An 11,269-nucleotide genomic window follows, 5' to 3' on the forward strand; every position below is an offset into this window, starting at 1 on the left:
GTGGATTATAAACTATTCTGGTTAAATTCATTTAATGTTGCTACTTGAAAGCGCCATTCAATTGACGTCATAGAAACATAAAGCATAAAGACAATGGCCATTTCCTCTGTCACTATGTGGGCTGGTGAGTGGAGAAGTGAGAACGTTGTAGGGAAGTAGAAGGAGATAGATATAAAGTGATTGTGGTGAGTCATCTTGTTTCATGTTCTGTATATTGTCTACTTGAGGTTTGTTTCCCCTTTAGGGGTATATGTAATAGCCTGCTCGATGCAGGGCATTGGCGCGATTCCTGCGAGTCTGACCAATGCTTTAGAGCCGTGATTTTCAACTTGCGGCACACCGAACAAGATTTTCAAATTGTTAAGGCACACCATCAGTCACCCACGGGAAAAAACACACATTCGCTCCATGGGAAAAAACATTCACAAATTGGCCCCGCGCAGGAAGAACAGACATGGGCCCCACAGAAAAACAAACACACACATTGCCCCCCACAGAAAAACAAACACACACATTGCCCCCCACAGAAAAACAAACACACACATTGCCCCCCACAGAAAAAAAAGATATAAAACAAAATGGCCCCAACAGAAAAAACAATCACAATGGTTGGCCCACACAGAAAATAAAAACACTGACCGTGCTCCCCACAGGGAAAAAAATTTTGCATCGGCCACCACAGAAAAAAATAACATACCCAGCTGAGAAGGCTTACTGTCAGCCCTGTCCTGTCCCTCATCGGCTGGGGTTGCTCAGTCACACAGTGTAAAATTGGGAGCAGTGTGCAGGCGGGCATGCAACAAGGCTTGTGTGACCTATGTCATGCCACTGCGTCTTCATAAGTCACATCCCGGGCGTACCTGAGCCTCCCAGAAGAGCCCAACACTGCCCGGGTCAGCAGTACGCGTAAAGTCAACTCTGACTTTGTCGGTCTCGCGGCACACTTGACAACCGCTCGCGGCACAGTGGTTGAAAAACGATTTGGAGTGACAACAATTAAAATGGAAAAACCACCAATCTGGTGTTTGGGCAGAGTCGCCGGAATTGTGGCGGCAGTTACATTCAGCGCGTAATCTGTTTTGTTTTTTAAAGAAAGTCCTGTGTGTGTGTTGTGTTATCGTGTGTTTGTGCTTTTATTTTTTTAGTACTTTGTTTTTGTTTGTGTGTTTCTGTTACAGTCCCGTCATGTCTGGAGACATTATCATCCTCTGTAGCCCGATTGGACGATATTCCTGCCAATCAGTCTTCCCTGTTAAAATCCGTTAATTTACCTCCTGTTTCAGCAGTCAGGCCTGTCTGAGCCTAGTCATTCTATTCCATCCTATTCCTTGCATGGCCTATAACATCCATAGCGCATCCATATTCTTTTGTGGTTTCTCTGTAGCTTTGTGCTGGTTTTGGCCTTCGTAAATCGGTGGGTTGGAAAATTGTCAGAAAACCAAACCGGCTGCTTTGTATATTTAGACCAGGACACGTGGGAAACCCAGCATTCATCTGTGTGCCGCATTTATTAGTGTCCCCCTACTTCCTTGTGTGTCACATTCCCTAATCCCCCCCCCCACCCATATCTCCCCTGAGTGTCAGATTCATTAGTATTACCTTAGCACCATGGGGCAGTATGTCACATTCCCTAATGACCCATTCAGGGCCGCCAGGACGTTGGTCGGGAGCGGAGGCGTGATCGAGATGTGCCCATACTCGTTAAAACTTTGACTTAAAATACTATGCTTTGTGGTGGCATCTTTTCCATGGCTGGCCCGATGCCCATTCCTGCCGGACCCGGGTGAGCTTGGGCCTTGGGTAATCAAAACCCTCAATGCCCCCCTCTCGGTGCCCCTGACCCCATCTCCTCTAGTGTCACATTCATTAGTGTCCACCTACCTCCAAGTAAGTGGTGTGGGTTAAGTATGGGATGCTGGCGGTAAGAATCCCGATGCCGGCGTCCTGACAGGGTTAGGCTATCAACACCTGTCGGTCAGTATCCTAACCCTACCACTTAATCCTAATTGACCAGTGTCAAAGTTATTATTGCCCCCTCCTAAGCTGGGATGTGTCATAGTACTCGGGGGGTATAGAGATAACGTTACAGCATCACTAACATCCCAGACGCGGTTTCTCCGTGCACTTCTCTGGCTTCCTGCTGCCCCTCCTCACTCTGTGACTTATTACTGGCAGCCGTTACACCGTTCACGTTGGCGGTTGGGCACACGATTCATGAACAAGTGCGATATTTTATACAGTCCCTTCCGACATGCTGTAAACCCTGAATTCAGCACCACGGATGTAGTAATAATATCACCAATACCTACAGACAGCCCAGAGAGTCCTTACATGAACTAAACTCTGGTACAATCCGCCCCTCTCCCCCCTAAGGGACCCGTTTATCAATAATCGCCTTCTCAATGTGATCTGGGTGCGATATTAGTGCCTATGGCCGCATTGCAGTATGTGATAATGGCGCCGAATGTGTCAAATAGTACATGCAGGTCACCGCAACGCGCTCGGAGTGAAATGACCGCAACAGCGGTCTCTTCACTCCTCTATCCCGACTCCTGCGCATCCGCCGCCTACAGACCGCGCATGTGCGGCAGCCATTGCCTGGGTGGGTTATGGAGGATCTCGGGGTAAATTGTGGGAAGCTCGTAGGCTACAGCGGCTCTGGGGGGGCAATCTAGGAAATCTGACCGCTTTGCAACCTATAGGGGCTGCAGCTGCTGTTAGAAATTGTGGGATCCCCATAGTACATCTGGGGGATGTGTAATATTTGCAGGTATCAACCTAAAACCGGTATGTTCAGGGAATATGCTGCAATAATTAATTATAAATAGGCTCCTGCTTTACCCGGTTACACTGAAGCCCCGGCCCTGCAGGTGCTATATATTAGTGCTGTGGTCACTGAGTTACATTGTAGCCCCATTGGTGGCCCTGCTGTTACTATGTATCACTGCTGTGGTCACAGTGTAACATTATCCTACTATGCAGCAGCAGGAGGCGCTGCCCCTTTAAGAGCTCAGCGCTCGCACTGTCTGCCGACAAATAAATGCTTGAGCCGGGAGAGGGAGGAGGAAGCGCGGCCGAGCCCTTTAAGAGACTCCTCAATGCAGCCGGGAGAGACCATTGAGCCCATGGGGGTGGGGGATATGTTGTGTCTGTGCTGTGCATGGAAATTCAGCCATATTTCATTGTTCTCGCTCCTCCAGGCTGTGAATGGGGCAGAGAGGAGGCCGGGGTAGGGGGCAGGAGAGCAGGGCTAGCACCTAACTATCACCATGCTCCCTTTGCACACAGAGCCAGCACTCTGCACAATGCATGTTTTCTCAACTTGCACTGACTGAAGCAGCAGTTTGCAAAGAATCCCCCCCCCCCCCCACTATCTCCCCTCTTGTCTGTCCTTAGTCCAGTCCTCTATCTGCAAGGGTCTGCAGAGTAAACCCCCCATAATATTGCAGTGCACCAAGACTTGTGTATATTGCTGCAGAGCCTGGTGACCAGAAACCCCCCTATTTCTGTCTGCTGCATGGTTCAGACCCAAGGGATTTTTTTTTTTCTTTTCTTTTTTGCAGATGGGGGCTGGGAGGCAAGCAGGGGGGGTGAAAGGTCACAGCAGCTGCCATATTTTGGGTAGTAAATAATGCAGGAATAATCAGAAAGGGAGGAGGGGAGCAGAGATATTTGGGGAGAATAAGCAGCAGCCTTGCAGGGGCTTCCCATAGCTGCTCTGTGCTGGGAGGAGGGAGGGAGGGAGGAGAAGCCATGATGTCACTGCAGCTCTGATCATTATTTATTCAATGCAGTGTGTATTTTATGGGTTTTTTCCCCCCCTTTTAAATCACGAGAAGGAAAAAAAAAAAAGAGAGAGAAAAAAAAAAAAACAACCAGCCTTTAGGGGGCACTGATCTGCAACTGAGACTGAGCAGAAATCCAAAAGCAGAGCAGGCAAGGGAGGGAGGGGGAGCAGTGAGCTAGGGAGAGGGGGGAGAAGATTCGGGACACTCACAAAAAATATATATATTTAAAAAAAAAAAAAAAAAGATTTGATTTTTTTTTTTACCTCCCCCTCCAGTATGGATGCAAACTGGACCAGCTTTATATTCCAGGTAACGTGCTTTGTGTTGTTGGATTGCAGATGGGGGGAGGAGGAGGCTGCGGGGATGTATTTGGGTGCATGCATCCTGTTATCTGTGAATAAGGGGGGTCCAGGCGGCTGCAGAAGGAGAGAGAAGCGGGAGCCCTGAAAATTAGCATCTTCTTCTGCCTGTGAGTGTGTATTTTTTTTTGCAGGGAGGGAGGGAGAGGAGAGAGATGGTGTTGAGTGTTTAAATCACCACCCCTCCCTCCCATCTTTTTTCCCTCTCCCTCTTTCCTTTCATAGAAATAGCTAGACTCTGCAAAGGGATATTTGGTGTTCTCCCCGCCATGTCTGGATGGGCTCGTGTGTGTGTCCGTAACCTGTAAGGGGAAAGACGCCGTTGTGTAACGCATTAATAGGATTTGCTGTATGGACCCTGGTGTCATGGTGTGACCAGCTTTCTCCCATTGTCTGCAAAATGGTTTAACGGAGCTGTGCATTTGGGAGAAGCCTGTGCTCACCTGTATCACGTACATGGCTCGTGAATTTGTACATACACGGTATATCAGCTGTTTGGCTGCATGCATATGATGTATTCCCCTGCACATGTGTTGTGTGTTATGCAGTAAAGATCCATGTACAGTATATGTAGCCGGGTGCACGTACACTGTATTACAGGGGCTATAGCGTGCCATGCCGTCCCTGATTTACACTTCTGTACGTCGTCTTCTAATGTAACAAAATCTAACACCGTCATGATGCATTTAAAATACATTTATAGTTTTTCCGTAAAGTCATTAATATCTCTTTACAAACAGTGCAAGGAAAAAAAAATTTAACTTTTTGTGGAAGTGACTACTGATCTGAAGAGCTTGCACTCTAGGGGACGAGAGGTTATGAGTTGTATGAGTGCGTGATGGAGAAGGGACGGGTTAGGGGAGTTGTGAGGTCTCTCTCTCTGACACACCTGTTGGGTTATACTCGGGGACTGGGTTACAGGTTGACTGATGCTACGTCTGGCAACTGTAATAATAAATTGGTTTGTGAAAAGTGGAGGGGTCTGTGCCCAATTGCCCTGCTAAAGAGATTATGGGTGTTGGATCTTTGACATTTGTACATTTTTGTTATTATTTCCTCTTATTATGTTGTAACGCGTGTGGTTGTTTTGAAATGTTATGTAAGATGCATTTTAATGTGGCCGTTGTGTGAGCGGCCTCTATTCTTAGTGCCAGTACTGATTCAGCTGCTTGGGTAAAGTCAATCAAACAGTTTATTGTTGTGTAAAAGAGCAGTTACCTTGTTGGACAACTTTTCAGGAAAATAGCAAAAGTTTCGGGTATATTTGTGACTTCCTATTTTGCTTTTCTCCTCCAGACCCCCCCTCCACCCCCTGCTGAACCTCTACAAGTTGAACTTTTACCTGTTCTAGCCACTGTTGCCGGACCGCCAGATGGATCCCTCACCCAAACGATGGTGCACACCATGGCACCCCAGCACCCCTCCACTGTTGACACTGCTGCCCTTAAGCAGGTGGTGCCCGGCCTGTCCATTCCCCAGCAGATGGCACAATCCCCTATTTCATCCCAGCCTTCCCCTGTCTCTACCGCTCTCCCTTTGCACCCAGTCATGGAACTACCCAAGAAGTCTAAGAGCCGGGGACCCTATATATGTTCCCTGTGCTCCAAAGAGTTTAAGAACGGCTACAACTTGAGAAGACATGAAGCTATCCACACGGGTACTAAACCTGCACGAGCACAACCTGCTGTCAAGATGCCTACCATGGTGCCCCTCAGTTTGCTCAGTGTTGCTGGAACCCTTGGTGGGACAGAGTCCCTGGAGGTTCCTACCTCCCCTTCCACGCTCTCTCTACCAGGGCCTTCCCCCACGGCAAAGAAGGTGCGGAAGAACCATGCGTGTGAGATGTGTGGAAAAGCCTTCAGAGATGTTTACCACCTGAACCGCCACAAATTGTCGCACTCGGACGAGAAGCCCTACTCCTGCCATGTGTGTCAGCAGCGCTTCAAGCGCAAGGACCGCATGACCTACCATGTCCGCTCCCACGATGGGACCGTACACAAGCCCTACATTTGCAGCCACTGTGGGAAAGGATTCTCCCGGTAAGATTTTGTGGGACCTCATCCACACTTTTTTTTTCCCCAAGTCCCATGTAACTATTGTAATTTTGTGTGGTGTTTTTTTTTTTTAATAGTTATTTTCAGTCTTGTTTAATTGTTTTGTTTATTCACAATTGATTGCCAACTTTTCTTTATCAGTCAAAAGAAAAAATATATATATGTATTTTTTTTTTTCAGTCCTGATCATTTGAACAGTCACGTCAGACAGGTTCACTCAACAGAACGGCCTTTTAAATGCCAGGTATTTCCGAAACTCTTCGTTACCTTCTTTCTCTTCTGTGAGGGCGATGGTCTGGTGGTGAATGATGCTTGGGGTCCCCTTTGCATGTTGTCCTCTCTGGTTTCGGCAACTGGGTGATGAGAGGCGGAGTGTTGGTTGAGTTGTAGGACTTAAACCGAAAAATGTTCTTCTCAACTATGTTGCCCTTCCGTCAACAGACCTGTGAAGCTGCCTTCGCCACAAAGGACCGCTTGAGGGCCCATATGGTGCGACACGAGGAGAAGGTTCCGTGTCACGTGTGCGGGAAGCTTCTCAGTGCTGCCTACATCACCGACCACATGAAGGTCCACAGCCAGGGCCCCAACCACGTGTGTGAACTGTGTAACAAAGGTAAGACTTTGAAAGCGTGTGTTTTTTCGCTCTGCACACATAATCAGCCCCTCCGTTGCGTACCACTATACGTCTATAACGCCCACAATCTGGCATATCCCAATATCCAGCGATGCTCTTCACGGCCAAGCTTCATTTGGCGGGTTGGGAGGGGAGGGTCTGCGTTTGAGAGCTCACTGGTAGCTCTTAGACGTCTGAGTGATTGTTGGATCAACCAGTGTCATTGGTGTGGAAATTTTGTTTTTGCCCTGATTGTGGATTATTGTACTGATGATGGGGCGGGGGAATGGGGAGTCCTCAAAAAATGGAACTCATTAGTCCTCTGTGGAAGTGGTTGAGGGATGACTAGAATAGGTTACTCTGCTGGCAGTTCTGTTCCGCATACCGTCCAAAATTTTGAATTTACAATATTCACGATGTAGAAATAAAATAGATATAGATATATATATACTTCATTAAGGTTTGTTGGAGTGCAGTTAATTACTCAAGTAATGTGGGTGGATCTAGCTTATGTATATGTTAGAGGATTGCTAAACATTAACTTAAGGAAAAAATCCTTAAAAAAGCAAAAATAAAAAATGCTTTGAAAAAAATCTTAAAAAATTGTCCCCCTCCCTTTGCAAGAATAGCTCATCTGGGGAAACCGTTTCCTGATAAAACTGTGGTCTGAGATATACGGTGATTGCCGACTATGTGGCGGCTCATCCCTATCTCCATGTCCAGATTGCGCCGCTAACACCGCATTCAGCCTCCGTTGCGGATGCCTCGTGTTACAAACCATCTCTGATGGAGACCTACAACGGTATACTAGCTGCCCTGTTACTATTATACCAGTGTAAGGCTCCATTAGAGGGGAGTTTTTCTACCATGGTGTTGTGGCTTAGTTTGGAGATAGTGTTTCCCCAGACGGGTCTCTCGGTGACACCCGGGAGATGATGTGAAGAGAAATTGTTAAATCCCCATGGGGGCCATTGGCATGGTACTGGTTTGGACTCCGTTCAACCACATAAAACTGATTTCTGTTATCTGGCCTACCGAGCCCTAGGCAGGGGATGGGTGACCCAACTCTGAAGGGGGAAGCACAGGTGTCCTGAGGATGATACAGTACTAATGATGACCTGTTCTGTTTGCTGGTTCTGTAAGAGGGCGGTCGGTCGTTACAGGATGGTGTGGTGGGTGTGATGGATCGGTAGGTCACTTTCTAATTACGGAGCGATGCCTGTGGCCCGGCCTTAAAGTGGCGTTTGCTTCTCCCCCCCGTGCAGGTTTTGCCACGGCCGCCTACCTGCGGGTCCACTCGGTGAAGCACCACGGCCTGGTGTGCCCACGGGCAGACAGCTTCCTCTGCAAGTTGTGCAGCGTACACTGCAAAACCCTGGCACAGCTGAGCGGCCACATGCACACACACGTCATGTCGGGGGCTACGGGGCTTGGCGAGGGGCCCACACTGCAGTGACCACAGGCAAGAGCCTAGTTATCTTTTCCCTCCCCTTTCCCTGGGATGCATGTGTTGTTGGTAGCGGGAAGCTGTCCTGAGCATTGCTGGGTTTTGGGGTATGCCCCCGCAGCCCCTGTCCTCTTCCTCTCTAGCACATCTGTGTTCTGTCATTTAAGTTGTTGTGTCTGGGCCAAACCTAAACTAGCCCCTCATTAAATCTGTTCTCCATCCCTGCTCTGCTTATATGCTCTGTGTATCTTTTCATGCTTCCTGTGACTTGGCATCAGCCCTGAAACCATCTCCCCACTTACCTCGCCCCCCCCATAAAAAATACTTTATAATAACTCATCCCCCTTCTCCTCTTTCTGTTCCTTCTCCCCCCTCACAGGGACCTGCCAAGTCTGCCCTCTGTCGGATCCTACAGCCGCTGTGACCGCCGTGCTCCCGACTTCTGGAGTCCCTGGAATGATGCCTACTCAGCCCTGGTGACTGGCTGTCCTGGAGGGGGGTGCAGACAACATGACCTCTTTCTTCTGATGTGTTTGTGTACAGTGCAGGGGATGTTCCCCGGCTCCCCTGACACGGACACGGATTTGGAAGAGAAGAGTTGCATGTAGCCTCCTCCAGCTTTCTGACCTCCATGCTATTAGGTCGTGAGGTATTATGAAGGTGACAAAGGCATCTATTAAAAACAACACCCACCCCGGCAATGTAGCCCCCTACGGGTGATATTTCAAGTATCCTGGTGCCCCCGCGTTAGCTATTAAACACTAACCATATTGGCACATGTCAGAAGTACAGGTTTATACACTACACACCCCTGTGGGAAGAGGAATGTAATGTATTTATAGAACATGAGCCACCCCCCCTCCCCCCCCGTGACGTTGTACTCCCGTGCTGAGCAGGGCTGCTGGCATGGAGGTGGTTAACGCAATAATGCCATGCAGGGGAACACTGACATAGAGGGGTGAGCAGCAGACCTGGAACTCTGGACTTGGGAGCAGGTCAGATGGGATATTAGACCAGAAACAGGCGTGATGCTGCCCGTTGAAAAGACTCGATCTGCGCACGGTCCCGAATGGCGGACTGATTTTGATTTGAATGAGCAGTTTCCATGGCGTTGGTTGAGTGAGCAGTAATAATTTTACAGTGACCCATCTGGTCATCACTGGGCACTATACTAGTTATTGGTTAGCAGGAGGTGACTTGGGTGGAGGTTACCTGGACTTAGCCCAGGGCCGGGGTTTGGCTTCAACCCAGGAGCAGTGTTCTTCTCCAGTAATGATGTGCAGGATAGTTTTGAGGGCTCACTGCGATTGGTCACTGTCTGAGAGGAGGGCAGCCCTCCAACCAGAATCTGTTTCACCCACCCAATACAGGTCTCTGCTCCTCTGGGTTTCTGTCCTGAACAATATTATGGACCTACTGTTGTAGCCAATAGTATTCTCTTATCTTGAGCCATCTTGAAGTGCAGCTGAGCAAATGGTCCTGGTCATGCCTATCTGGGGCAGCCTGAAATATCATGTAGCAGTAAAGGTTATGGTTTGCAGGGGCTAAAAAAAAATCCTAATATTGACTATAGAGGTGGAACCATATTGACGCCCTTAGGTTCTGTGTCTTGCTGCAGCATTGTACAATTAAACATGTGGCCTTGATTATTACAGGACAGCACGGGGACTACACTTAGGCTCCTAGATGTCCCTGCTGTCCCCTTACAGTCCACTAATTGTTAGGGTATCTGTCACCTGCGGACACTGCAGGCAGCCTCTCCTTACATGGCTAGGAACCAGCGAGGTATGCTCATGCATATTAAGCCAACAAAATGGCTGCCTCCGCTGTGCGTGTAAGTAGCTTGGGCTCTTAATCGCTGTTTTTTTTTTTTTTGCCCATTATTAATCTTTTCCACTCCTGAAACGCCTGCTCCCGACAGGCTAAGTAGGGACAGCCTCCACAGTTTTAACGTATTTGACCCAAAACTGGCAGCATTAGATTGCATTGTGGTTTTTGTGTCTGATGTATATCCCTATATTTTTTTTAATGAATGACGATAAGCGGCAGCCGGTCTAGTACGATCCTAGAAGGGTAGCAGAAGAGGGGCCAGCGTCTTAGTAGAGAATAGCCCGCTAACACTAATCGGCACCCTCCTAAAAGGCCTTCAAGGCTCGTACACACTGGGGGCCGCCTTTCCACCTGTGTTTCGCTGTGAGCTGAAATCGCCCCTTTTTGAACACTACTGTCTAGCAGCGTCCATGTTCTTGCGGCACTATTTTTGCGGTGTTCCCAGCTCAGGGCGAATGTATTAGGGGTGCAGGGACAGTATGTGAGAGCCCCTATAATAATTAGTCCAGGCTCCTGTTTCCTCTTACCGGAGCTCAAGTAAATGATTGGATTTCATTGTAGAATACGTATTGTACATGTACAGTAGAACTGGATTGGTTTAACCTGAAACCAGTGGTTTTTATTTATGGCGCAGTCTGCCACGCTGAGGTTCTCCCAATGCTGTGAGTATTCTTTTTAGCGAGATTGTAGCTCTGTAGTGCCCATCGGGTTACCTGGCTGCTTTCGAAATATGAATTTGGGGGGGGGGGGGGGGGGTAAGATATATTTTTATGGCGTTTTAGAATTATTTTACTAATCTAATGGTAAGTTTTTAGGGACAGCCTGACCATGACGCTTAGATGGCATCCAAACAGGTGTAGCTCAGTGGCTGATGGTACGTGATCATTAGACCCTGTTAATTTATGCGTGAATCCCTCTTTTTGCTAGCCTGATCTCCCCACATCTGCTTTCGCAGGTAAATCTCCATTGACCTTTATAGAAACAGGCAAAGTTGAGTTTTTTAAACTTTTTTATTTTGTTGAAAGCAGATTTGGTTTGAAGGGAATGACTTCCACTACCTGGCAGAGGGGATGCACCTTGTGTGATTTGTCTGTTACACCTTTTATTCATCTGCATGAAGGACGCCTGTTATCTATGTTTTTATCTTTAAGTGACACTGTCTGGCCAAGCGAGTAGTT

The 11,269-nt window shown here is 48.1% G+C and overlaps 1 protein-coding gene across 3 annotated transcripts; it reads left to right on the forward strand.

Moving 5' to 3' along the window:
• The first annotated feature begins 3,765 nt into the window (after nt 1-3,765).
• Nucleotides 3,766-10,841, forward strand: MAZ (MYC associated zinc finger protein). 3 transcript variants are annotated; one of them, XM_088457490.1, is made up of 6 exons: nt 3,766-4,097; nt 5,444-6,186; nt 6,382-6,445; nt 6,643-6,814; nt 8,080-8,276; nt 8,641-8,716. In XM_088457490.1, the coding sequence occupies exons 1-5, from the start codon at nt 4,065-4,067 to the stop codon at nt 8,268-8,270; spliced, it is 1,203 nt and encodes a 400-aa protein (XP_088313616.1). In that variant the 5' UTR covers nt 3,766-4,064; the 3' UTR covers nt 8,271-8,276; nt 8,641-8,716. The 3 variants fall into 3 exon arrangements, with proteins under 3 accessions (XP_088313616.1, XP_088313617.1, XP_088313618.1); XM_088457492.1 differs by lacking the exon at nt 3,766-4,097 and adding an exon at nt 4,371-4,629; XM_088457491.1 differs by lacking the exon at nt 8,080-8,276 and having other exon boundaries at nt 3,767-4,097; nt 8,641-10,841.
• The last annotated feature ends 428 nt before the right edge of the window (nt 10,842-11,269 follow it).

The sequence above is a fragment of the Taudactylus pleione genome, unplaced genomic scaffold (genome assembly GCF_031769625.1).
Source record: "Taudactylus pleione unplaced genomic scaffold, aTauple2 ptg000762l, whole genome shotgun sequence".
Taxonomy (NCBI): Eukaryota; Metazoa; Chordata; class Amphibia; order Anura; family Myobatrachidae; genus Taudactylus; species Taudactylus pleione.

Coding starts and splice junctions, on each gene's coding strand:
- MAZ (XM_088457490.1), top strand. CDS start 4,065: ATGGATGCAAACTGGACCAGCTTTATATTCCAG. Junction 6,187..6,381: donor TGTGGGAAAGGATTCTCCCG/GTAAGATTTTGT, acceptor TTTTTTTTTCAG/TCCTGATCATTTGAACAGTC. Junction 6,446..6,642: donor AACGGCCTTTTAAATGCCAG/GTATTTCCGAAA, acceptor TTCCGTCAACAG/ACCTGTGAAGCTGCCTTCGC.